This window comes from Lytechinus pictus, chromosome 2 (assembly GCF_037042905.1).
Source record: "Lytechinus pictus isolate F3 Inbred chromosome 2, Lp3.0, whole genome shotgun sequence".
Lineage (NCBI taxonomy): Eukaryota > Metazoa > Echinodermata > Echinoidea > Temnopleuroida > Toxopneustidae > Lytechinus > Lytechinus pictus.
Window position 1 is genome coordinate 36,852,004 of NC_087246.1, and position 27,994 is coordinate 36,879,997.

At 36.6% G+C, this 27,994-nt stretch overlaps 1 protein-coding gene across 2 annotated transcripts; it reads right to left on the minus strand.

Moving 5' to 3' along the window:
* Window positions 1-687: 687 nt before the first annotated feature.
* Window positions 688-27,716, minus strand: LOC129280356 (dentin sialophosphoprotein-like). Of its 2 annotated transcripts, none has more exons than XM_064115679.1 (14): window positions 27,451-27,716; window positions 20,178-20,452; window positions 18,485-18,603; window positions 17,447-17,546; window positions 17,048-17,181; window positions 15,182-15,342; window positions 13,618-13,742; window positions 12,542-12,844; window positions 12,024-12,251; window positions 9,935-10,022; window positions 8,352-9,067; window positions 5,964-6,021; window positions 3,389-5,211; window positions 688-2,607 (listed from the first exon to the last, which is right to left on the minus strand). In XM_064115679.1, exons 2-14 carry the CDS (start codon window positions 20,319-20,321, stop codon window positions 2,470-2,472), a joined length of 4,137 nt encoding a protein of 1,378 aa, XP_063971749.1. In that variant the 5' UTR covers window positions 20,322-20,452; window positions 27,451-27,716; the 3' UTR covers window positions 688-2,469. The 2 variants fall into 2 exon arrangements, with proteins under 2 accessions (XP_063971749.1, XP_063971748.1); XM_064115678.1 differs by having other exon boundaries at window positions 12,542-12,847.
* Between the last annotated feature and the right edge of the window lie 278 nt (window positions 27,717-27,994).

The following is a 27,994-nucleotide window of genomic DNA, read 5'->3' on the forward strand; positions in this document are numbered from 1 at the left end:
GATGTAAACAGACAGGAGTCATGCTTAATCTGCATCCAGCACACAAGCGGCCGTGATGTGATTTTCCCGCAGCACTTACATCTCTGATGCTTGTACACTAGTCTGAGCTTCAGACTCATTATATTACAAAAGTAAAGGTGACACGTGATATCCCGTATGTATTATTATGATCTGTTTCTTTGACTCCGATGAACTGAATTAGGTAATGTCTTGGTTAAAACTTACCTCACTAATTCAAACCCTTCAAATGGAAGGTTTTTTTTTAATAAACGGCAAGCGGGCATCAAATCCTCCAATTTAATTGAGAAGGGATGTATATTTTGACCAATTTTTTTTGCCTTTTCACTCAAGTTTCATAGTCAGTGTTTCAAGGTGGGGTCTTTATTTTTTTATATTTTTTTTAATGAACAAGCAAACATCAAATCCTCCAATTTTATTGTGAGAGGATATAAATTTGAACAAAATTTTGCCTACTCACTGAAATTTCATTGTCACAATGTTTCACAATTAGTATCATGTCATGCAGCTCTGATAAATAAATTAAAATAAAAACGTTTTCAAGCTTCTAAAATAATTTTTTTTTTCCATTTCTTTTGATTCACATAAAGGTCACTGGAAGTGCATAAAAAGATTTAAGGAAAATAAGTTCTAGCCTAAGCATGAATAGGAATGTTGAATAGAATTAAATGAAGAATAATCACTTCAATATATTGGAATAACCAAATGATCAGTACCAGCCGCACAGAAACACTGTAAGCGCTATTAAACAGAACACTAAAAGAAGGCCGTGAAACATCTTTTGAATGGTGATGTCAAACCTTGATCCAAGGTGTCATGTAAATAATGCAAACGCCAATATTTTTCCCTTTTTTTCAGGGGAAAAGAACTTGGGTTAGCACATTTTTAGCTCTAATAAGATTTCTCTGCGGCCAGTACAAAAGTTTATTATATTTTCCTACAAGTCCCATAGTACTGAGTAGGACTCAGTCAGTCTGCAGGTCCCTATGCTATTGAGCAAATGAGCAAGATTTATCCAAGTCCTCTCGTGGCTGAATTCATATCCCTGCAAATTCTTGTGAATTGAGAGACTTTCTTTCTCAAAGAATTTAACCACTTTCTCCTCAAGTATAATTGAATATTTTTGTACCATAGGAAAGAGTAAATGTTACTCTGTTATATTGGTAGTTTCTTTTGAATAAAATATTTTGATAAATAGTTAATTTCAGGCCTGAATAGATGCCTCAAACAGAATTTTCTCCCTCTGTATTCTCTTGTGAATTGTGCAAATCTTTTTGATTTTGGCCACAAATAGTATTTATATCATCACAAAGCTAAAACTATACTTTCTTACAATGTCACTCTTGATATGTGGCATCTTTTAGATGGATCAGCAGCCAGCTTTTTCCATCAAGATACAAGACGAGATTTCTGAAATTTCTGAGTAGCATAAAATCCAGAGTTCTGATTGGCGCAATGTTTTCAAAGAAACAGGTGCGGGTAATTTAAAGAGATTACCACATGGTGAGTGTGCCCATTGTTTGGAAATGTTGGAATTTGCATGGGTTTGTGGTCTCTATGACAAATAAGAGCGCGGTATTCTTGTTTTTGAGCTGCTAAATGTATTTAGCAGATGAAAAGCTGGCTGCCGACCCATCTAATAAACCTCTTCTTATAAAATCTACATCATAGATCTTTAGCTTTGTCATAATCTAAAAACCATTTGGGCTCAAACAAAAATTGAGTGTAAAAACAACTTTTGTTGCAAAATATTAATTATTTTGTTATGTTTTAGATCAAAAGTTTCACCTATATTACAAAATCTTTTTAAAAATCCACACACATGACCTGTATGGATGATTTTTCTTCTTAATAAAGATACCAAAAACATGAAATTTGGTCAATGTTTAGAGCAGCAATGGCCGAATAAAAAGAGGTGTTTTTGTCCGTACCAAGCTCGTAGACAATGCGAAACCCGTAAGTAATGAATATCACTTGGATAAAAAAAGCTACTTTTTGAGGACCTGCCGACTGACTGGACTACACCCAAATTTTTGGTCTAAACATATCACACATATTTATTCAGAATTTGTATGCAAAGGCACTTGAAGAGAAATTGCTTGGTGTGGAACTTTCTGGAATTATTGTGACAACCGATTTATTTTTTTCTTCTTTTATGTTATTAAGGAAATAAATTGTAGAAAACAGTTTTCTTCAACCACCCTCAGGTTCAAGTTCTTTGCTGACTGCAGGAGATACTTTGGAACACCAGTCAAGTAAAGCTTTTTCTTCCACAGATGAGGTAAAATCTCATTGAGCTATTACTCTGAGCCACTCTCCTTGTTCTCTAGAGATCATCTGCATCTTTGCTGATTCCTAGGGATACATGGGACACCTGTCAAGAAGAGCTTTTTCTCCTGCAAAATAAGGAGAATCTTCTTGTCTACTCTCCTTGATGTTCTTGAAGATCAGCTACCTCTTTGCAGATTCCAGAAGATACATAGCACACCAGTCGAGTAAAGCTTGCTCTCCTACGGATGAGGCAGAATCATCACTAGATGGAAGATGGGTACCATTCAACATGCTATCAGTATGTGTGGATGGCAGGTTCTGTGCAAAGGATATCAGCATAAAACAAAATATATTCCATTTTCTTGGCAGTTATAACCAAATAGAGCCTCGTCAATCTGGTACTGCACAGCGGCTGCAGGGCCCACGATCAATTGGGCAAAGCAAATTTTCTGAGTATTTCATTTCATGTCTATTTTGAACAATAAAATATGGATTTTCATCTTTCATTTTTCATCATAAAATACTTTCAAGGAAATATGGGCATTTTTCACAGATGTAAAATGTGAATTTTCAACAAGTGTTGGAGATTTAACAGCAGTTAAACATTTTGACTCAATGTAGTTTACAAAGTTTAACAATCTAAAAGAAATATTCAAGAAACTTTGTCAAATCATCTTCCAAATAATATCTCCCATGTGGTACCTTCTACTGTTAAAAATGTGAGTAGAAGGGATATTGAACTAGAATTACAAAGACTGCTAAGTGTCAGCTTTCGTGGGAGATTAAACACCATTGTGATAATTATCCATGAAAGAGGTGTTGTCAAACACCAATATTGGAATCTTGTTTTAAGACCAGTAGAAGCTAGTAATACTCTGTATAATTTCCACCCATTGCCTGTCACTTTCCCTTGCTTGAAAATTCCTGAATCATCTAAATGAATGATTTGCTGTTATAGTATAATTGGATGAGCTTTGTAAATCAAGGTCTATTACAGATATTCCCAAAATGGTTTCACAAGTCAGGTGTCAAAAGTAATTATTAATCACCCATGAAAGCTCATTAGTCATTAAAGACAGCCATAACCAGGACGCCATACCTCATCTTGGTCTTGAGTGGAAACAACTGCACCTCTGGAAATATCCTTTGTGGTCTTTCTCTCAAAATCGGACACACTCTTTCTTGAAGTTGGTTCACAGGGCAAGCAAGAATTCGTTCTGGTCTGAGGATCAGCTTTTTGTTTCTTTGATAATACATTCTTTGGCTTGAAGGACAGCTTTGTCTGTGTTGAAGGAGGCTTCTTTTTCTGATTTAGAGTCAACTGTCTCATCTGTAATGATCCCATGTATATTTTTGATGGGATAACTGTCTGGTTGACTTGACGCGTTGGCTTTTTAACCACAGTCTCAGACATATCGGGATGCTCTGTAGAGGACAAAACACAAACACTTTTCTCTTTACGCCTAGTATTCTTCTTCCCAGAAATTTCTACAGTTTCTATGTAACATTTATCAGGTGGAGTTGATGTTGGTGTGTCCGGTCCATCTGGAGAAATTACTCTCGTAGTATTCACATCCTGTAAATGACCTGAGGGCTTAGTCATCGCTCTCAGCGGTGTTGATGATTTACTGGAATGATTAGATGTTGGAGTGGGACTGGGCACAGACTCCGGTTGGGTCTCCCTTACAAAATGTCTGCCTGAGCTAGACAATGAAACCCGTCGGATTCTTGTGAACTTCTTTTGAGGAAATTCTGCATTTTGAGTTCCTTCTCCTACTACTGGAGGAGCAGTTTGTGAGCTGAAAGAGAGGCAGTCTTCTGGTGTATCAATACTCATTGGTTCTTCTTCATCAAGATTCTGTGCATCCTGATTGGCACCAACAAGTGCACTGTGCTCATTGTCTCTTAGTTCTCCAGAATCAGTCACTGCAACACTTTTTTCAGAAGGTGTCTGATTTTGTGGACATGTGTAAGCAGCAATGACAGCTTTTGTTGACTCACCACTGCTAAACAAGACAGGGGTGACACTAAGGTCAGCTGTTCTGTTGCTATCCCTTGAACTTCCACCAGAGCTGACAAGGATAACATCAGTCTCCTTGACAGATGCACTGTTTTCCTGGGCATCCACTGCACAGGATTCAATATCTAGGCTGCCTGATGACAGAATAATGGGAGACAGTTCCTCTGCAATGTTCTGGTTCCTACACTTTCCTGCATTGTAATTAGGTGAATTTGTAGCAGTGGCCTCCTCTGATTCAAGCTCTTGGGTGTCCTCAACAACTTGCACTGCTGTACGTTTGGTTTGCATCATATCCTGCTTGCTGACCCAACCTGACGAGCACAACCTTGAAGCACTTGAAATCTGCTCCTCAGCAGATTCACTGCCTTCTTCCTTTTCATCACTAATGATAGCAACAACAGTGTCTTGCGTTGCACCACTTTTGCATTCTTTCTGAGTAGAAGTCCATATTCTATCACCATTAATAAATGGAACCATATCAATTCCAATAGTTCCATTATCAGAAGCACCATTTTGCTCTTGATCTGCAAACCGGATCCGCTTTCCAATGCTGCCAATTTCCTCCGCATCATCGCCAATAATCCTTTGCTTTCGTTTTCTAGAAAACTCTGCAATCGCAGGTGATGCTTCTTTTACATCTCTGGCATGGATGCATCTGTCTTTACTGTTGCTTCCACATTCAGTGGTTGCAGATTCTGTAGTCGTAAATATTACCTCTGGTGATCGAGGGAAATCGTCACTGCTCTTTGCCTTATCTGTTTGATCATTTGGTGGCTCTCCTTCAGTTGGAGTTCTCTTCAAACATGCATCATCAGGGGGGCTGAAGATATCAGAATCACTGTCAGAACTATTATTGCTGTCAGAATATTCCTTATGATCACCCATGCCACCAGCTTGGTGCTCTGTAAGAGATAAAAAAAATAATTTCGAAAGGGAGTAATATCTTACTTTTCTATCAAAAAGGGGGAAACTTTATATCATAATGTGAACTTCAATTTTAGTATTCATATGACGATTTAAATTGTTCCATGATTTAATCATCTCATCAATTGTGGTAAGGTTTTATTCAAAATTTGGATCATAGGCCACTCGTAAGGTTAACGTAAGACTGGGATTTGTGTAATTATTTATAAGTGCAAGACTCACAATCCAATTGAATATGGTTGCAGACTACACCAATGCCTCTAGGCAACCAAGGAGAACTTCTTCATGGGTCTAGTTTGTAGTGGAATATGTTTGGTAGTATTTGAACAAATTATATGATCCATCACTTATGAAAATAATAATAATAGACAGTTCTTGTACAGCGCATAACACATCATGGATAACGTCTCTAGGCGCTTCCAAAGGACTTGGATATTATTACCCGGCTGTAGCTCAAGCAGCCTTCCAGCGCTCAGTGCATTTCAATGAAAAAATTCCTGCCAGGTACCCATTCACCTCACCTGGGTTGAGTGCAGCACAATGTGGATAAATTTCTTGCTGAAGGAAACTACGCCATGGCTGGGATTTGAACCCGAGACCCTCTGCTTCAAAGTCCGGAGACTAATCCACTGGGCCACAACGCTCCACTAAAATACACTCAGCATCTTCATTAAATACAAGTATTTATGAGAAAGCAAGAAAGAGAGAGAGAGAGAGAAAGAGAGCTAACCTTTTTGCTCAGGGTCATCAATGCTGCACTTCAGAATGGTGAAATCATTGTCCCCAGACTAAACAAAGAAAGAAAAGACAATAAAGTAAAGTACAAGGATGAATAATCCATTTTGTAATTAACTCTACAGAGCTCAATGTTTCTTCTTTTTTTTTTCTCAATTGGATAATTCTTAATTTTTTAAACAAGGTGGTTTGTAAACCAATCTCAACTGATTTTGCAATCACTAAAATATACAATATCTCCTGACCGTAGATGACCTTTGACCTTACCATCCTCATGAACCCACATGTGGTATTACCCAAGGATCATTTGTACCAAGTGTAGTGTCAACCAAATTGATGCAATAATAAAGAAATGAGAGTAAGTTGAACAAAAACTTGAGAAAAGAAGACAGGACCACCTCATATCATTTGACCTTTTGACCCCTAGATGACATTTGACCCCATCATCCTCAACAACACACATGTGATATTACCCAAGGATCATTTGAACCAAGTGTGATCAAACTGATGTAGAAATAAAGAAATGAGGGCAATTTAAACAAAAACTTCAAAATATGATGGACATGACTATCATTCGACCTTTTGACCCCTAGATGACCTTTGACCCTATCATCCTCCTTGGCACACAAGTTGTTTTACCCAAGTATCATATGTACCAAGTTGAACAAAAAATTTAATATTTTTGTAACAGACTGACAGACCAACAGGAAAAGTGATTACTAATGTCTCTGCCAAACTTCGTTCAGGCGAGACAAAAAGGATGTTATATAGAATTGCCTGGTATAACATCTGCTATATTCAAACTCTAATAAGGAAACACTGCATAAACCTGGGGAGCATTTCATGAAAGGACTTGTCAGACGTTTTATCCGACAAGTACTGTTTTATCCGACAGTTACTATGGTAACGGTGCCTCTTAGCCAATCATAATCAAGGAAAGTTGTCAGACATGAGAACATATCGGACGAAAATGTTGACGAAACGCTCCCCAGGGACCCATTTATTATTAACCCGAGATAAACTGGGCTATTTTGACGCTATTTCGATCAGCCGTCGATCGCGACGAAAATTGGCATGCACGTTACCCATGGCATAATCTACTAAATCTCATTGCTAATTAAGTATGCTTATTTATGCGTAAAATCAAAGGTTTGCTCTAATTAAGTAAAAAATGCTAGCTTTTTATTCACAGACTCTTTATAGGAATCTGATCAAATGTATTTAAAAAAATTTCAACATCACATTTATTTTCTTATGTATTTTATTGTTTTTAAAATTTCTCATGTATTTCTTTGTTTTCTTTACTTTTTATTATTTTTTCAAAGGAAATTGTCGGGGACTTTATTTTAAACGTAATAAAAAGATGAAATTAATTGATTTTAATCAGTAAAAGGAAAAATAATGACACAAATTTTTTCATTAACTGGGAAATGTTCTATAACAATGTACGCTTTAATCTCACTGGCTATCCTTTGGCGTGTAGCCAAATACCAAATATGGCTGAACACTTAGTTATTACTCTTTAAATAGGATAAAAAGGACAGCTTAAAATAACCTAGAATAATCATGAGCATCTCAGTGATTCAAAAAGCACTTTCTTGGTTTACGACCAATGACCTTCATCGGCTCATGTGCAAATTGTAATCATAAAATGGCTTATATATAAGGCAATAGGCACGTTGTTTGATTTAGTTAATGGTCACTATTTTTTCAATGTCTATATGCTCCAAGTAAAGTTGTCTCATGATCTTGAAAGGTCGCATATCGGTTTGCATCCCAACAACCTTGATAACATCTATTGCTTTAGACAAGACAACTCTGAATTAACTAGAAATAAAAATAATAACTTTTGAATGATAAATTATGTATCAAGAGACAAAAAAATTTAAATTTGTTAAAACATTTGACAGTCTTGGATAACAAACCATTTAAGTGTTTGATACATCCCACAGTTCAACAAAAATGAAGTTATTGCACCATCAACAATTTCAGGAGTTCAGGTGCTTGTTTTATACCTTAGCAGCCTTTCCGCTATCTATTAGGCTAATATGGATGTCCTATCACCTAAACTCTCCCATTCAAGCTTTTTTTCTTTCAAATCCCTGATACTGTGGTATACATCCTAAGTAGCAACTTCAAATAGAAAAGTCAAACTCGGTGTCTTCAATAAGTTGAAGTGAGCTGATTTTTTCTGACTTATCAGATAGATCAATCAATGCAATCTAATTTACTTGGTTGAAAGCCATAAACTGTATTTACAATATAATGAAACTTCCCCAGCAAGCCTTTAACATTATATGAAGTGAGCTGGTTGCCTTAATCATTATATTTCTTCGCAATAGTGTCTCCAATAATGGGTTTCAATTTTTTCTCCTTCCCTTACCAGATTTATTACGAAGTCTGACTGACTGGAATCAGACAGGGTTGCTGATGACGTTGACGGCACCAAGGGCCTCTTCTTAGCCAATAGGCTAGGGGAAGTTGGTGTAGGAGACTGGGTAGAGGGCGAAAGTGGCAGAGGTAACTGAGTTTCATCATCATCATCATCTTCTTGACTCCACTGATGAGAATCATCCACTACTATGATGCTACCTTCTTCTGTATGTTGTAACTGTTCTTTGGAAGACTTTGGTTCTGAAGGGACATCATCATCATGGCAAGAGACAACATCTGTAGGTGGTGACTGTCCTTTGGGCGAATTTGATCCTGCAGGGGCAGCATCGTCATGGCCCGAGTCAACATCCAGGACACCTTGTGGAGCACCTTCTGAGGCAGATTCTCCTGCGCGTGCGCGGTAAGCCTTGAACGGAGTGTCCGCCACAACCTGTCCCTCATTGCCGTCATAACTAAAGTATTCCTCGGTATGGTTGCTGAACAGTTCATCGATATCCTCAAGAACACTCTGCAAGGTTTGTCCAGTTTCTGCAGGATGCTCCTGACCGTTGAAGAGCTTTTTGCATGCTGTCTTCGAAGGAGCAGGTGACAAGGGTTCTGCTCCATGTTTCAGAGTCTCTGAAGAGCTGGGTGTAAACGTTCTTTCTGAGGCATCTGACGAGAGCAGGTGTGCTTCCTCAACACACTCACCATTCCACTCTCTCACTGAAAATATAGAACAGAAAGATTAAACTTTGTTGCAGCATACAATGAATCATGAGAAAGTCTATAAGACAAGGTTAACTGTCACATATCATGGTAGACCTAGATCTGGTTTACATAAACTAACTGTGTGAAATCATGTTATTTCAGCTGAAAATTACAACACTGCAGATCACCAACACAGATAAACACATGTGGGACAGTGTACTATTATTGCTTGGAAAGAGACCCAATATCTGACTGGAATGCCAAGCTCATTTCTTCAATTTCTAAGAAATTACAAATTTTCTACCAGAATCAATCGGCATTTGTTTATTTTATTTATACGTACAAACACTTTGGTGGTCATTTTATTGGATACTGGTCCAACATTATATAAATTGCAACCACAACTCTCATATCAAGAACTCATAAGAATGTGTCTCAGAAGTTTGGAAAAGAACACCACCAAAATACATGTATATATCACTGTAATAAAATACTTAATATGTTCAAAGGGATGTAAATTATTAGATGATCTCTGAAACCTTTATAACAGATTACTTGTCAAAACAACAATGAGAAAATTAATTTCATACACATTCTGTGATTTTTGTCTAATCACTATTGAGCCCATTTACCACTTTGTCTAATATCCAGTTAGGCTATACCCATTTGATCTAATATCCTCTTGATCTATCACAACTTTATAGATATGAGTAAATGAACTTTTTATGAACCACATAAATGGTAATTAGACCAAAATGAAAGTATAAAAAGTGGGTTCAGCACAGATAGTGTCAGACGATCTGAGACCAGATGGATACCAACTATGAATTATACCGAATGAAGTTCCCTTGTGAGAGTCAGCAAGACACAATGAAAACTTACGACATAGATTATTGTTTGTGTCACAGAAACGAGGACAACCGTCAGAGTCATAATCATCGTCATCAAGATCATAGTCTTCAGGAAGGGGCTATGCATGGTAGAAAATCAAGCCAATTATTATTTTCAACATGCTTAGAGAATTCATGAAAATGAGAAAGAAAGAATAAGCCTCTATAAACATCTCTTCTAATTTACAAAGTTCCTGAACAAAGATATAAGCTACAATAGAGCTATGGTTTATAGCATCTTTTTTATTTCTATAATTCATAATCTGCAGAGAAAGAACAGAAGAAGATCACATATATAAAAATATATACCAACTGATTAATAAGTTTTGAATTTTATCCCCTTGTGATAATATATTTTCAACAATCTCTGTTTGTAGTATATTCAATGACTTCATTCATATTTCTAACTAGTATCCAAATTGTTGAAAGAGTACGAAGTTATCCATAATAATTATTTTTGTTACCTTTACTTTGGATTTTTAAATTATATAAACACATGCTTCCCTTCTGTCTTAAAAATATATATCCTGGAACTTACGTACGGAATGATTCATAAAGAAATATAATATAAAACATAAAATCATCTGCTCACTTGGCATTGGTGTGTGAATATGAGTCATCTTGTTCAAAAGTTGTGGAAAGGTATTAAACAATTAAACAATTCAAATATTTTGAACATTCATATAGATTCCTGTTTCTTTGCTTATGAAATTGCTATGCCCGTGTCATAACTGCAGATGGCTATTAAATTGTTGTTTCCTAATGGCCTATGACACAGAAGCCTCACATTTCATGGCCACAATAATCTTATTGCATGGCACTTTTTTCTGACATATTGTCTGTGATATACAATGTAACATTTTAAAATTAATTGTTAATTGTTCCATAGTTGTTCATATATTCAAACATCAAAAGCACCATTCACAATGCTATCAATAATTAACAAGTGCAGCGCCTCTGGCAGTCTTGCCTGCATTACGCGATTCAATATAGCAGCAGTGCTCAATTGAAAAAATATAGAATAATCATTCACAAAAAAAGCATTCATATGATAATAAACTACTATGTTCATTGACCCTAAATGACATTTGACCTTTATCGTGTGACCGAAGACTTGTGCAAGACGATCAGTGATACTTGATTACCCTTATGTCCACATTTCATGAACTAGATCAAAAAACTTTCAAAGTTATGATGGCAATTCAAAAAATATCCCCAACACGGCCAAAATTCATTGACCTTGGTCATGTGACCTGAATCTCAAGCGGGATGTTTACTGATGCTTGATTACTCTTATGTCCAAGTTTCATGAACTAGATCCATATGTTTTTTGAGTTATGATATTTAAATAACTTAACCTTGGTTAAGATTTCATTTTTATTCCCCCAACATAAACCCTAAATTATCTTTGACCTTGGTCATGGGAGTTGAAACTCACAAAGGATGTTCAGTGATACTTGATTACTCTTTTGTCCAAGTCTCCTGAACCAGATCCATAAACTTTCAATTTTTCAATGGTAATTCAACAAATACTCCCAACATGGTCTAAGTTCATTGACCCTAAATGACCTTTGACCTTGGTCATGTGACCTGAAACTCAGGCAGGATGTTCAGGTCCATATACTTTCTAAGTTATGATGACATATCAAAAACTTAACCTTCAGTTAAGATTTGATGTTGACGCCGCCACCGTCGGAAAGCGGCACCTATGGTCTCGCTAGGCTATGCAGGTGAGACAAAATGGCATATTCTATCTTTGAATGGTAGTTAGCTTGAATATCATGACTATGATTATTATATCAATTAAATCAATCAATGCTAACTGCCATAATACCTTCATTTCAATTGGCTACTGACCATTGCTAATTAGTAATTTTATGCTACAGGCTGATACTAATTACACATTTTGATAAATTCCAATCTGTGTTAGACCTACCTTTTGTAAGAAGTATGAGCCATCAATCAAAAAAATTTACAAGGAGACCATTTGTATGGTATTTTCCATTTCTAAGAACTGAATATTAATATCGTATTAATCATGAAAATAAAACAGTGATAAGAGGGCATTACTAATTATTTACCTCTACATCTTCCAAGGATAATGTCACAATCTCAGTGGTAGGCAGTTCTTTCTTGATCTTCTCGTACAACAGCCGTTGCTCTCGCTCCAGCCCATGGCTTGGTAGACTCTCATCCTTCAGCACCTCAGGCTTTTTGACAAGGGAGGAGGACTGCCTTTTACCCCTCCTAGACTTGCGCCTGCTGTAGGGGGATTTTGGGGAAGGAGATGCCCGTTTGGCGCTCAAGTCCTGAGGGGTAGGAACAAGAATGGTGACTCATCAATATCAAGGAATAACAATGCATTTGCGATATTGCGTCTCGCCCACTAGCGAAAACATCTTAAGATATCTCAAGAAAATTATCTATTTCGAACTTGCCAGCACTTCAGAATTGTATTCACATCAGGGGGTCAAAAACTTACATGGAAAACATGGAAACATGTTTAGAGGGTGGTTTTGAAAACATATGGCCATGTAGTTGAGTGCCCCTCCCCCCTGGGTTTAGACTAAGTTTATAATCTATCAACCATTCCATTTACCTGTGACCTTTCACCCTGCATTCCAATACTCTCATAGCTACTCTCTTCCTCTTCTTCCCCTCTCTCTGGGAGTTTCTTCAGGCATTCCGTTACCCTCTCAACCACAGCCTTCATCCTATCCTCCTCTGCATCACTGGGGCACGTAGAGGAAGAGGGGAGACGGACTTCAAAGACCCAGCTGACTAGTTGATCGACGTGTCTCCATTTCAAACCCTCTTCTTCCTCTATTTGTTCTCCTCCTCCTCCTCCAACTTTAGATGTGCTCCCCTGAGCTTCATCCGGTTCCTTTCTTCCATCTGGGTTCTGCTGAAATAAGATAGTTTAAAACATAATAATACTACTACTACTAATAATAATCTGTTATTGATACACTGTATGCATCTAAGTGCTTTAGATTTATTATTACCCTGGTCATTGGATTCTATCAGTCACTCCCACACACAAATCATATATGCACATCCCCCACTCACTGGGTGTATTCCAGCCAGTCGCCATTGAGGTGAGCACTATTCTGGGCAAGCTGGAATGACATTCACATCCCACCAGGTTCCCATTTAGCACCTGGCTGAAGAGTGGCAAAGTGTGGATTGATGCCTTGTCAAAGGACATTTAAAGAGTGTCTGGCATCACCTTTATTGTGTGTTCTCAATCAAGTAAAGTGAATGTACTCTAATTACCAAAAAAGATCTTCTTGACATATCTGGAGAAGACATCTCCAGGTTCCAGTTCCCTTGTGTATGAAATTCATTATTATGGACCGTAACTTTCCAAAAGTAACTTTCATTGAACCCTTGGTTATTATTTATTTGACGTAAACATTGTATATCTCACAAAAGGCTTTTGTGCTCAAAGGAACAAAAAGGACGGCTACAAAATACAATAACACAGAATCCTACAGAAAGTTTTTTTTCTTTGACATGTCACAAAAGATTCATTCGGGCAGAATGTTACTTCATAGAAATATGTTGCCATTCAAACGATTTCCCTAATATTAGAGATATGAGCCTTGTTATACCAATGACAATGCACGGTATATTGATGTCTATTTCAAAAGGAATGAAAAATCATCCACTTACTACTTCTTCTGGAGTGAGATGGTTGGAGAGGGAAGCTGGACCTAGGGAATCAGGATCCGGTGGAGCAGGACCTGGACTACTCGTCACAGAAACAACTTTAGGACTACACAGAGACTGGTTGGCCACTGGAATATCAAAAACAATTTAGGATGAAACTTAATGCACCACATACACATTTTTCTTAGCAGTTGGCTTCAGTGAATCACAAATCTAATGACATATAAATGAGGCGATTGAAATGCATTTTCAGTTTCAGATTAAAGGGACAAAACAAATATCATTTATAACGGATGATTTCTAGTACAGTATTTGCAATGGATAAGGGCATAAATCAGGACAGCAACTAAAGACAAATGATTATTCTCATAATTGAGAACAATGTCAGCCTCATTCTAATAATAATTTTAATTTCAACTAAGAACGGTAATCAACATCAGTATATTTTAAATTTAAAAAAAAAGATTGAGAAACGCACTTGGCTTGCCATATACCTGGGCCCCATCTTCTAAAGAATTAGGATTGATTCGATCAACCCTAAGTATATGGAAATCCATCAATGTCATAATTTTTTTTCTTTACAAAATTTGCACAATGTCCTTTGAAAACAAAGAAGAAGCATACTAAATTGTCAAGAAAACAGTGAATGTATGAATATACATCATAGATCTAACGTTAGAAAATATTTTGAAAAACATGTATTTTAGATGTTGCTGGCTTTCCATAGTTGTGGTTGATTTGATCAATCGTATTTCTTTGTAAGATGGGGCCCAGGCATTCATTAACCCTAAAAGGACTGGGGTTTGGGCCATCATCGCCCCCCTCAACACTTTGCGTGATATTTCCGAAAGGCAAAAAGATAGCGCAAAAAATTTTATGACATTTTTATCTGAAGTCTCTCGCAACTTTTGAGACCAAATTCGTAACATACGGGTACAGCATCGCAACGTCACATGACTTTTTACGAGACAATGTCATGCCGAAAATGGCTCATTTTTATACTTTGTTTACAAAGTCTATGGGAGATGAAATTCATAAAAGGGTGATTATTTTTTTATCTTATTGGTCTGTTTTATTAATTTAGGGTAATAGCTGTTTAATGATCTGTAATAATTTCCATTGAAAAAAATAAAGAAAACAAAGGATGAAACAACAAAGTAATACATAAGAAATTATTTCGCAATTTTTCTTTGTAGGAACCTTTAAATTAGATTACAAAGATGACATCTGGAAAAAAAAAAAGGAAAATTTGAAGTGAAATTGGGTGTTAAATACGTAAATAATGTTTTTCACGAATAAATTTGCATATTTTATTCATAATAAATAAGAAACAATTATTTTCAGAATTTTTTTTATACTGGTTTATAATTATGTGGTAAAGAATGCACGTGCGGAATTTCAGTGCAATGGCGCGAACACCAGCCAAGATCAGAAGGCCCCCCATCCTTAATAAATCTCAAATAGCCCAGTCCTTATAGGGTAAAGTCATGCCTTACATTATGATCGACTTCATGAAAGAATTCCCTGAATGATGGTTAACAAAAAGTCAGACAACCCTATTTTTTACCTGATAATTGGCTTTCCTTGTTGCTATTTGAGGACTGTAACATCATTGAATCCTTTTTTACCTCTGCCAGCAGCTGGCTCAGATCGTCACATGAAAAGGGCACGTCAGAGTCGGTCAATGCCTCATTCCCAGAATCCTCTTGGCTGCTTCCTTGGGCATCACTGGTAGGAAGCAATAAAAAAGTTATACTACATTAAATTGAGTATTTTCAAAATGAGATACGTGCATACATAAGTGCAAATGTGGCTATAAAGTGCTTATTTTCCCCTCTGATATAAAAAATTGCACCATTATGATTTTTAACAATTTTTAACCTAAAAAATAGTAAAAAATATGATAAAATTGTACAGGTTGGCAGGAATGATACATGTACATTCACAGAATTTAAAATTCATGAATTTCATCAAGTTGGAGAATTCAGCCATAGCCTATAACAAATCCAGATTATTTCAAAATATATTATATCAAAAAGGTATAAGTCAAATCTTTTTAAGTGACAAGAACAAAAAACATGTTGACCACAAAAAAAAAAGCCTCATGGGACATAAGATTAAGACATCCAAAGATCATAATTTTACCAGAAGCCAGTGGCATGCATACTGTACCACTAATTCATGGAACACACACTGAGAAATGATGAAATACTTTATTCGATTTTGCTAGAATTATCTGTTTAGTTTTGTTTTTCTTTTTATATCAATCAACTTTAAGAACAAGTCCACCCCAACAAAATGTTGATTTCAATTAAAAGAGAAAAATCTAACAAGCATAACACTGAAAATTTCATGAAAATCAGACGAAAAATAAGAAAGTTATGACCCACCCCTCGACGAATTTCCTCACTACGCCGCTGCACAAAATATTTTGACCACGCTGTTTAGTAATTTTTACTTTTAAGTCTTGCGCATCTTTTGAGACCAAATTTGCGGCGCCCAGGTATGCAGTTCCAAAATTAATGCAACATGTTGTAAGAACATGTCAGACCCAAAATTGTTTAAAAATGTGATTCCGTGTACGAGGTCGATACAAATTGTGTTTTCATCCAAAAATCATAAATGTATGATAATTTTTACTTTTGTTGGTTTAAATGGATTTATTTTATATTCATAATAAAAGGGTCCCTGACAAAGTTCATTGAAAGACAATAGAAAACAAAGGTTAAAAAACATAAAGAAATACATAAGAATTAAAAACACAATAAAATACAAAGAAAATTAATTATGTTTTGGCAATATTTTTTTTTTACATTTGTTAGAAATGTAATAATTGATATTTTCACCAAAAATAAGCATTCTACTAGCTATATACAAAGTTAAAAGCAAACAAGTGGAGCCCCTTTGACATTCTCGCCTGCATTACACGATTCAATATAGCAGCAGTGCTGACTTTGAAAACTACTATTAAATAATTATTCACAATACACACCATTCATCTAATGACATAATACTATGTTCATTGACCCTAAATGACATTTGACCTTGATCATGTGACCAAAGACTTGTCAGTGATACTTGATTACCCTTATGTCCACATTTCATAAACTACATCCACGGGATGTTCAGTGATATTTGATTTTATGAACTAGATCCATAAACTGTTTAAGTTATGATAATAATTCAATGTCACAAGGACATCACATTTATATATCATTGGCAATAGGCTCTCAGGTCTGAGATTGTCATGAACATCATGATATTTGATTATCAATCCTTAGAATGACACCACAAATGTTTTTAATGAGACAATTTTTCAGTTCTGGTATGTCACAAAAATGCCCCCAACCTGATGGATTGACCTGTATACTTGTAACTCATATTTTCCTTATTATACAAAAAATTGTGTCAAGGAACAAGAAATATGACTTACATCCATAGCCTTTGGATATTCCACAGCACAGCCTGGGAAGATCTTGCCCATGGTATGTATGAAGTGGTGAATGCTGGTCCCTCACTGGTCCACAAGACGAAGGATTCAATACAAACAAACAGCTGGCAATCACACTGAAGACAAAAAAATTGCATTTGCAAAAGAAATTTTAAGTAACTGGAAGACAAAATAAAACAAAACAAACTAGATGGATTCCAGACTAAGATTGTGCACAGTAGAAATCTATGCAACGTACTATTACCAGAATCAGATCAGAAATAATCATTATCATCATTATTACTATTATTATCAGTAGTAGTTGTACTATTATCATTATCAGGGGGAGGCGAAGGGGGTTCCACTCACACTTAACAAGCTTACCGGTAACATATAACATACCAGTTGCTTTGTAATTTTTGGGATGATTTTAAATTTCTGCAAAAGCAAGACGGCGTTTGGAAGATGCTCAAATTCACACCCGCTCAAAGACTCCTCAAGCCTGCAAAGAATGATATGAAATAAACTTCACTTTGAATGGCAAATCAAACCTGAGGAAGAGTTAAGGAGAATATGAGATGTTGAACTTATGCAATTGGAATGAACAAAGTACAAACAAATGAAACAACGAGCAAGATACAGTAAAGATAAATACATGTACCAGTTGTGGTAACAATTTCAAAACGAGTTCATACAGAATCCAATAAGATGAGAAACCAAGTTTTGGTATACATACACGTAAATAAACAATATTTGGCAAAGTATTCTGGAAGAAATTGTGTAATTGCTGAGGAATTACCAAAATAAGCATGGTATTCCAACCAAGTGATTTATTGATGTAAACAATACACTGACCCACAAGTGCTTATCTGTGATGGGTATCTTTCATAAGATAGTTTTTCAGCTTATATTTCATGACTTCACAAAATTCAGTAACAACATTAACCTTTTGTCTTATTTTTATGTTCATAAATTCAATGTCAAATGATCTGTGAAACTTGTTTCCAAATAAGTTCAAGTCTCATGAAGAAAGACGTTTATACTTTCACAACTACAGGGCCGTCTGCACCAGCCCGAGTTTTCAAATTAGCGTGATCTGAGCAATCTTGAGATTATCCCCTAATTCGCAGGTGCAGACGCACTAAGGATTATTTATTCACGGCGTCAGACCAAAATGCATCGATGCCTCGCTCTTCTTGCGATGGTAGAGACGAGGTTTCTTGAATCTCGAGATTAATCGCGAAGAGGGCCGATCGGCTAAAATCTTGAGATTAAGCAAACTCGGGATGGTGCACCACCGCCTTATGACACTCCAAAACTAATCCATCGTGCTGACATCACCACCGCCCTCAGAAAGCGGCACCTATGTCTCACTTCTGCTTTGCAGGCAAGGCAAACTGTGACATCAAACGTCACATTGGTATTCTAATAAAATCTTACTTCTCAAACACCTCAATAGCCTCCTTAGTAAATAGAGCAGTAGTCCTGACATGACCGTCATGGAAGTCTGAAGATGCAAAAATATCACAGGCAATTTCTCCCAATCCATCAGGACATCCCTATATAATAACATTCATTCAAAAAAAAGGAAATGAGAAGTAAAACAATTTACTGCTGAACTTGGGTATTCACAGCAAAAGAAAGTATTTAAAATCAAGATTGTTTTACCATATCAATAAAAACAATGTGATACAGTTGAGCAAAGGTTTTGAAAATAATGAAATCAAGCAGGTGCAGATATATTTTTTGCTAAATGGAAGGGTTTCCTTTAATAATTGTACAAGCATAAGCTGGGAAGTGACAAAGCCTGAGCTGCACAGCGGCAAGTAGGGGGAAGACTGAGAGGGGATGTCCCCCCCACATGCAGCCAAATGATTTTCTTAAGACTTAATTTCATCTATTTGTAATCAATACCGCATCTTGAATTCATGCAACCAAAATTCAGAATTTTGTTGACTTTGTAGTTTCATAGATTTTGTAAGATATAATTATTCTAATCCTTTAATGCTAATTAATATAAATCTTTAATCAAGTTTAAATCGTTAGAAGAGGAAGAGGGGGAAGGGGGAGCGAGGGAAGAAGGGAAAGATAAAGAAAAAGAAAGGAAGAGATGGGGAAGAAGAATGGCTCAGATTATCATATCTGCGACAGATCAAATTTCCAGTCCATTCTGAGCATATGCATAATCTTCCTTCTTTATTGATGTACATGTAAAGCAGCCAGAGTTTCATTTCATTTCGAAGGAAGCTTACCTAATATATCCTCCTTTTCCTATCTCATGAATTTCCTCTGAGTTCTGTCTTTAATTACACTTACAGGACTATAGTAAAACCATTTGTGGTCTATCTAGGGCACCGTAAGAGAAATCTATGCCACGTCTTGCACACAGGAATTTTGTTCACCAACCCTTGAGTTCCTCAATCGGGATTGCGTGAAAGCCATTGATTGCGGAAGACACTGAAGAGTGGGATTCATAGCCTCGGCACCTTCAGTGCCGCTTTTCCCCACTCCCCGCTGTACAGTGCGTTCCCGAAAAAAGGAAACCCGTTTTCAGAGATTGATTTCACAATTATTGAATATGTTTTTTACTATAAATGTGCTACTCATGGCAAGAGTGGAATCTCCTCTCGAAATCTGAAATCAACAACTAAGCAAATTGTTCACGCATGGCAGATTACAAACAATAAATATTGAGGCATATCAGAAACTCACGTGTGAATCTGAATCCACTCTCATTTCAGGGATCAGCGAGAGAATCTTAACAAAGAATACAAAAGAAATGCTAACGGACCAATCGTCAAATAAGCACGGTCGTTGTACCTCGAACCAATCTTGTCCCATTTTTCTAAGCAATCTGGTTTTGACATTAACATTTCAAACTCGTCTCGCTCAATAATGCGTGAGGTGTTTGTCTCATGTTAGGTATCAAAATAAAGAGGAATAATTGAATTATATGACAATAAATTAAATTTCATAGTTCATATGCCTTTGAAGAAAAAAGACATTAGAATCCCGGTTTCCTTTTTTCTGGGACGCACTGTACAATGAATTTGGGGTTTATTCATGTGTGAAAGATGCAGCTCGACTTTGGGCATTTTTAGCATTGAAGGTGCCTGGGAAAATTTTGCCTCACCTCTTTGGCATTGATGATCTGTGCTACAAAATTATCTGGTTTTGATGCGACCTCCACCTTTCTAGGGTCAAAGGTTGCAAGCACATGTTGAATCCAAGGCTTGCTGAAGTAGTTGTCGACAAACTTGGACTCCTTCTTTGGCATGCTGCAACAAGTACAAGTTATGGACCTTAAGAACTGTAGGCATGGACTTCAAAGATCTTTGCTTTCTCTGGCCGGATGTGCTGACTGCTAAGTTCTTTCATCTGCATAATACCAGCTGCTATTGTTGTTACCTGGTAATTTTGGCAGAGGACGAACACATGAACGAGAATTGGGGGAAAAAATGGGATCAAACAATCAATTTCCACAAAAGTAACAAAAATGCTAAAAAGAGGCAAACATGTACCAATAAGATTTACATCACTATACAAAATAAAGGGGAATGAAAATGTCTTTTACACAATTGCCAAGAATGTAGATTCAAAGGGGAATCCGACCCAAATAAAACTTGTTTTAGAGGAAAAAGAAATATCAGACAAGTTAATAGGTGAAAGTTTGGACAATATCGGACAAACAATAAGAAAGTTATGAAATTTTAAAAGTTGTAAATATCGGTAATCGCTATACCCATAGAGACTTCAAATTAGCCGCATATCTGATGTCATTGTGATGTAAAGGCATTAAATGGCTCAAATTTATTTTTTTCAAAAGTTTTCCTTCAAATTATATTTTGCTTTCATGAGGACCTAAAAACAATATACTACCTGGGTTATATTTAGATTACTGACCAAGGGGAATTAGTACTTAGGAGAAAACCCGGGGGGGGGGGAGGGGGTACTTGTATTGACGAGTGGATACTATGCGCGACCCCAAAAACACGTAAAAAGGATGTCTTTTTCAAGATAGGGCATGTTACGTATGTAACGTAATAAGGGTGTCAAAAACGCTGAAATAATGAAAAAAGGTATCTATTTCGCTAGGAAAGCCAGGCCTACGTGATCAGGGTCAAATTTCCGAGGGTATAAAAAAGACTAAAATGTTTTAGAAGGGATGTACTTTTTGCCCCAACAGACAATATGTTTTGAGTCCTATGTGCGCGAGGTGTGGCTGTACTAAAAAACCAAGAAGGTAAAACCGACGACCGAAGTCCGTGACATAACAATTAAAATATCGCTGTACTTGTTTAGGGTTTCAATTCAGAGAATACTTGCCAAGGGTATCGTTTTGTTTCCAATACTTGTTAAGGGTAGGGTTTGACACGCCAATACGTGTTAAGGGGTGCATTTTTAGAATATGGAAAATACTTGTTTAGGGTGCTCTTCGAGACCCCATGCCATGGTCGTGCATGGTATCCACTCGTCAGTGAATGTTCAAGTATTATGAACTAAATCATTTACTTTTTAAGTTATGACATTTCAAAAACTTAACCTTCGGTTAAAATTTTGATGTTGATTCCCCAAACATGGCCAACGTTCATTGACCCTAAATGACCTTTGACCTTGGTCATGTGACCTGAAACTCACAAAGGATGTTCAGTGATACTTGATTACTCTTATGTCCAAGTTTCAGGAACCAGATCCTTAAACTTTTAAAAGTTATGATTGAAATCAACAAATACCCCCAACATGGCATTCATTGACCCTAAATGACTTTTGACCTTGGTCATGTGACCTGAAACTAAGGTAGGATGTTCTGTAATACTTGATTACTCTTATGTGTAAGTTTTATGATCGCGATCCATACACTTTCAGAGTTATGATGGTAATTCAACAGATACCCCTAACTTGGCTTTTATGAACTAGGTCCATACACTTTCTAAGTTATGATGACATTTCAAAAACTTAACCTTCGGTGAAGATTTAGATGTTGATTCCCCCAACATGGTCTAAGTTCATTGACCCTAAATGACCTTTGACCTTGGTCTTGTGACCTGAACTTAGGCAGGATGTTCTGTCATACTTGATTACCCTCATGTCCCAATTTATGAAGTAGGTCCATACACTTTCTAAGTTATGCTGTCATTTCAAAAACTTAACCTTTGGTTAAGATTTGGTTTTGACGCCGCCGCCACCGCTGTCGGAAAAGCGGCGCCTATAGTCTCACTCTGCTTCGCAGGCGAGACAAAAATAGTAAATATCATGTCATATATTTTTATCATTCATATCATTTCGCTGCCTCCTTTATTTTCTTTTATTTCCCCTTGGCTAATGAGGAACCACCCCCCCCCCCCTGCGGAACGCAAGTGCTTCAACGCAAAGAATAATGCAGAAAGGATCCATACAGGATCCATTATAGAGCCCTTTAAAGGTTACAAATGAAGAGCCCCCACTGCACGGGGTCTTGGACAGAGCCCCCGGTAGCTTTGGAGATTTAGGAAGTTTATGATAGACTTTCATACGACATAATGCTATATACCATCCATCTTTCTTCCCGCTCGTTATCGCCAATGTTATTGTTGTTGTTAACTTAGGTTTTAAGGCACGTGTCATTCAGATATGAATATTTACGCCTATGATTAATTTGTTGTTTTTGTGGTTATAAAATTTGATGCATTATGGATCAGCGCTGCTTTAAGACAATTTATATGACATCGTGAAAGGCGGCTCATCACAAATCATTGATTGTTTGAATAGTATATTCTGGCCAACCTGGTTCAGTAATTTGAACGGGCTTCTCAGCATGCGTGTGATTGCTAATAAAAAGCAAGCACTGCCTAGGCCCCCCCCCCCCCCAATACCCAACCAAGACAGTGTGATGCCTGTCAACAGACCTCTCCTTCCGAAGTTAGAAAAGAGAAAATAAAAAATGTGTAATATAAAATACATGTTACTGCATGATATACCATAACATATACAAAAGAAACAATTAATTAAAGGAGAATGAAACTCTTGGAGCAAGTTAGCTTTTGTGAAAGCAGAAAAATCAAAGAATAAGATCAACAAAAGTTTGAGTAAAATAGGACTAGCAATAGAAGAATTATGAGCATTTGAATGTTGAGATCACTAATGCTATGGAGATCCTCCCATTGGCAATGTGACCAAGATCTATGATGTCACAGATGAACAACTCTCCCCTTTTGGACACTGAAAATATACCCCAAAACATCTCTTTTTGCTCATTCTAATCATATATGACAAACGATTCATCAATGATATATTGTTGTGAAACCTCTGTACTTGTCCTCTCATAACATGCATAAAGAGAACACCTCACCTTGTGATAGACTCTATAAAAGTGAGAATATAAGTGAAATAAGTACTAAAGTAATGAGGGAGTTGTACGTGTGTGACATCACAGATCTTGGTCGCATTGCCAATGGGAGGATCTACATGGCATTAGTGATCTCAATATTCAAATGCTCATAACTTTCTTATTATTTATTCAATCTTTCTCAAACTTTTAACAATATGTTTCTTTGATTTTTCTCTTTGATATGGATTCAGCTGGTTTCAAGGGTTTCATTCTCCTTTAATGCAGACATTCTGGACTTGTGCTCGGTGCGATTAATCTCATATGTTATTATTCAATGTTATATGTTTTACATGGTTATTTGGAATGTTCTATCGATTCATAGATGTGTGACCCCTGTGTACATACACTAAGGGGAACTTCAAAATGTAGAAGCCAAATTACAAGTAAATTTAGAGAGAGGAAAACAAAGCAAAACAAAAAAAGTTACAAAAATAACAAAAACAAAATAAAACATATTATATACATATATACACATTATATACCGGTACATTTATTTACAGCCTGCTATGTCTTGTAATAATGTTATGCAGAGAGAACTTTAAAATAAGAGTCTATGTGTCCTTCTTACGAAAGACACAAGTGCTCTCTGGTGTGAAGCCTCTGATGAAGATAATGATCCTTTGAGATCTGATGCCTCTTGGCAGTCTGTATCGACTAACCGCATTGTCCTTTTTATAATATATTTTGTGCATTCAGTTAGAAAATGTCTTGCCGTTTCAGGCACTCCACAAACATCGCATTATCCAGATAGGTGTATTTTGAATAGAAATAGGTTTTGGTTGAATCCTATATTATCCATTCTTAGACTGTGCAGAGTGCTACATAACTTTTTTGAAGCACTTGCCCAGTCGGGCAAGTAAATTTTCAAATAGTTGGAAAATACTTGCCCGAATATAGATTTCACTTGCCCGAAAAAATCCTTCAAAACAAAGTTTCAAAACAAGTTATAGCCTTATAGTTTTACATACCATACCACTGACGGCTTTAAAATACATTTTTCAACATGACTACTGATGTACCTTGTAGTTGTATTTCTTTTTTTTTAATGATTTTTATCTTGAACATCATGAGAGAATATATGGTAAATATGCTCTTTAATTAATTTCCTAATCTCATATATTTTCCACATATTTTGGAGGGGACTAGGACACACAATAAAAAAAGGGGAAATCACTGAAAATAACCAGAGAAAAAAAATAAGAAAGGGTGAGAGAATGAAAGAAAAAAAGTAAGAAGAAAGACAGAAAGGAAGAAGAAATAAAGAAAGAAAGAGATAGAATGGCTGCGGGGAAGAGTAGGATGGAAAGAAAGAAAGAAAGGAAGAAAAAAGGGAAAGGAGGATGGAAAGAAAAAAGAAAGAAAAAAAATAGGAAAAAAATGAGAGGAAGAGAAAGGAAGGAAAGAAAGGAATTAATAAAAGGAAAAAAAGAAAGAAAAAGGTAAACAGAAAGGAAGGAAAAGGGAAAGAAAGAAAACGAGAGAAAGGAAAGGAAGAAAGGAAGAAAGAAAAGGTATAAGGATAGATGGAAGGAAGGAAAAAAAAGAAAAAAAAAGAAAAGATAGATACAACGAAAGACAGAAAGAAATGAAGGAAGGAATGAAGGAAAGAGATGAAGGAAGGCAGAAAGAAAAAATAAGGAAGAAAAGAAAGGATAGATGGAAAAAAAAAAAGATCAAAAGAACAAAAGACAAAAAAAAAAGAAAATCAGAAAGAAAGAAGGAAGGAAAGAAAAAAAAATAGAAAAAAAACTGAGGGGAAGAGAAAGGAAGGAAGAAAGAAACGAATAAAAAAAGAAAAAGAAAGAAAAAAGGTAACAAGAAAGAAAGGAAGAAAAGAGAAAAAGAAAAGGATTGATGGAAGGAAGGAAAAGAGAAAGAAAAAAAACGAGAGAAAGGAAAGAAGGAAGATAGGAAGAAAGTCAAGGTATAAGGATAGATGGAAGGAAGGAAAAAAAGATAGAATGAAAGACAGAAAGAAATGAAGGAATGAAGGAAAGAGATGAAGGAAGGCAGAGAGAAAAAATAAGGAAGAAAAGAAAGGAAGGATGGAAAAAAAGAAAGATCAAAAGAACAAAAGACAAAAATAAAGAAAACAGAAAGAAAGAAAGAAAGAAGGAAAGAAAGGAGAAAGAAAGAATGAAAGACCAAAAAAAGGAAGGAATGAAGGAAAGAACGACAAAGAAAGAAAAGAAAGACAAAGAAAGAAAAGAAAGAATGAAAGGGATGAAGAAAGTGAGGAAGAAAAAAAGACAGGAAGAAAAGGTAAAGAATGGATGGACGGAAGGAAGAAAGTAAGAAAGAATGAAAGGAAGGGGAAAGTGAAGGAAGGATTAAAGAAATAGGTAAACAAAGGTTGGATGGAAGGAAGAAAGAAAAGAATGACAAAAACAAAGACAGCTATAGTAACAGAAAAAATGAACAAAAGAAGGAAGGAAATTTAAAGAAATACAGAGAGATTCAAAAGAAGGAAAGATAGGCAGAAAGAAAGAAAATAAAGGAAGAAAGCTCAAACTATCCAGTCATAAGTAAAGAAGAAAATTTATCAATTTCCTTGGCTAAAAAAAATGGTTCCGAAAGAAACCACGTTTATCAACATACACACAAATGCATATGTGGGACTGTCAAACAATGTATTTCAGTGTGTGCGATACAGACGATCATTCGAAACCCGATCTTTTTGAAGCATAACAGAAGTGAAAAGTTATCCTTTTACTGCTTACAAAGGACAGAGCTACCCCCAATTTTTAGGAAATATGGACACTACAAGAATTTTCATTGGTAAGAAATGTGAATTTTGACAGTTCTGTGGGAGATTTCTTCCTGAGCAAACTTCGTTCGTGCAGCACCGTACTCCGTATGCATCGGCTGCGTGGACTATGCGCTAGCTAGCTAGGTATGCTAGACTGCCATTGATTCTGTGTGTGTGTGTGTACGTCTCTGAGCTGTGTGTTTATTGCAGAAAATGGCGCAAATTTTGCAATTCGAAAGAAGAAATTAATGATATTGCTTTTTTTTTCTCTTTTTCTTTTCTATATTTTGATGGTTAAATATGGGGAATCTTTCTAAAATATAATTTCCACAGGAGAATTTTGCTTGCCCGATTCGGGCAAGCAGTTTTTGTCTTTGCTTCAAAACACTTGCCCGACTCTAACTTTTACTTGCCCCGGGCAAGCGCTTATGTCGCACCCTGCGGTGCAAAATGGATTCACTATTCTTGTGGTTCAAAGAACATTTAAAAGTTCCTGCTACATTTTCTTGGATTCTTTTTAAGGGGGATACAGTTTCCTCCCATCTATTTTGCCATTTTTGCATATAATAAAATTTGATCATACTATTTTATTCTCTTTTATTTAGTTTATTATGGATGTCAATTGTAGTATGTATACTACTATTAAAGCACTTTTGGCGGCCTTATCTACCACTTCATTGCCAGTGATGTTACAATGTCAATCCTCGGCAGCCCGGTAGTTTTATCTTGTCCCTTTTCTTTATTTTCCAATTTCGATTTTGGCACATTCCATTCTATCTTCATTTCCCGCTTTTGTTTGCCTTTCTGTCATCTTTAATTTATTTCCCTGTCCTATAGTGCTAATGCTATACTACTATCATACTAATCATGCTTTCTTCCTTTTCCCCGTTTTCCCTTTTTATGTTTGTTCTTAGTTTTTTTTTCCCTTTCCTTTCCTCTTTTTGCCTTTACTTTCCGTTTCTTTCTTTCTCCCTTTGTTTTATTTTCCCGGTGAACTCCGCCGCGCCAGGGGGGCAGCTTGCCCCCACCCCCCCCCCTGCCTCCCCGCCTGTTACGCCATTGCACTGGTAGTGGTATGGTACCGTATTACTATTACCTTTGTCAGAAGTCAGAGAAGAAAAAAGTGAAAATGCCAATGGCCCGTCAAAAGAGAAGAAAAAAAATGAAAGCGGGTAAGAAAAAATAAGAAGAGAAAGAGACGAGAGAGTAAAATAAAAAGCAGGATTTTCAGCTGGGAATGGCAGGGAAAGAACGAAAAAAAAGGAAAAGTCGGCGTCAATGCACACAAACCCTCGCTTTCTGGAACTTGTTGTGGGACTTCGCCGAGGCTGCCGGCTGCTGTTGCTTGGCTTGCCCACGAATGGCCACGATCTCCAACTTCAGAAATTCAATGCACAAGGGATAGATCTATCTTGTTTATAAGATCCCGGCGTTAGTTCTCCTCTTACTTGACGGTTCCAGACTTCTTTTTTAAATAAAACAGAAACTAAGCAAAGGACGATAGATTGACTTCGAAAGCTCGAACATTTTATGGAGCCAACGATCCGAACGTAGAGGGCAGCAACACTTCAGCCAAGGCGCTAGGCCAAAATGCCTACAGTCAATTAACGCGGGAATATCGAATATTTGTTACGGCCGCAATTCTTCGTCTTCTATACTCAGGGCCGTAGCTAGAGGGGGGGGGGGGGGATGGGGGGTGTGACAACCCCCAACATTTAACCCCCAACATTCATGGCAGTCGGCAAAATCATGTACCAGTTGGCAAAATGGGGGATAGGGGAGAAAAAGAAAGAGGGAAAGAAAGGAAGAAGGAGAGAGGGGGATAGAAAGAAAG

Excerpts from the sequence above, each read along its gene's own strand:
- LOC129280356 (XM_064115678.1), bottom strand. The coding sequence starts at position 20,321 with ATGCCAAAGAAGGAGTCCAAGTTTGTCGACAACTACTTCAGCAAGCCT. Across the intron at positions 17,182-17,446 it reads CAAAAATTACAAAGCAACTG|TGTGATTGCCAGCTGTTTGT; the intron begins GTATGTTATATG and ends TTTTGTCTTCAG. Across the intron at positions 10,023-12,023 it reads TATCCTTGGAAGATGTAGAG|CCCCTTCCTGAAGACTATGA; the intron begins GTAAATAATTAG and ends TACCATGCATAG.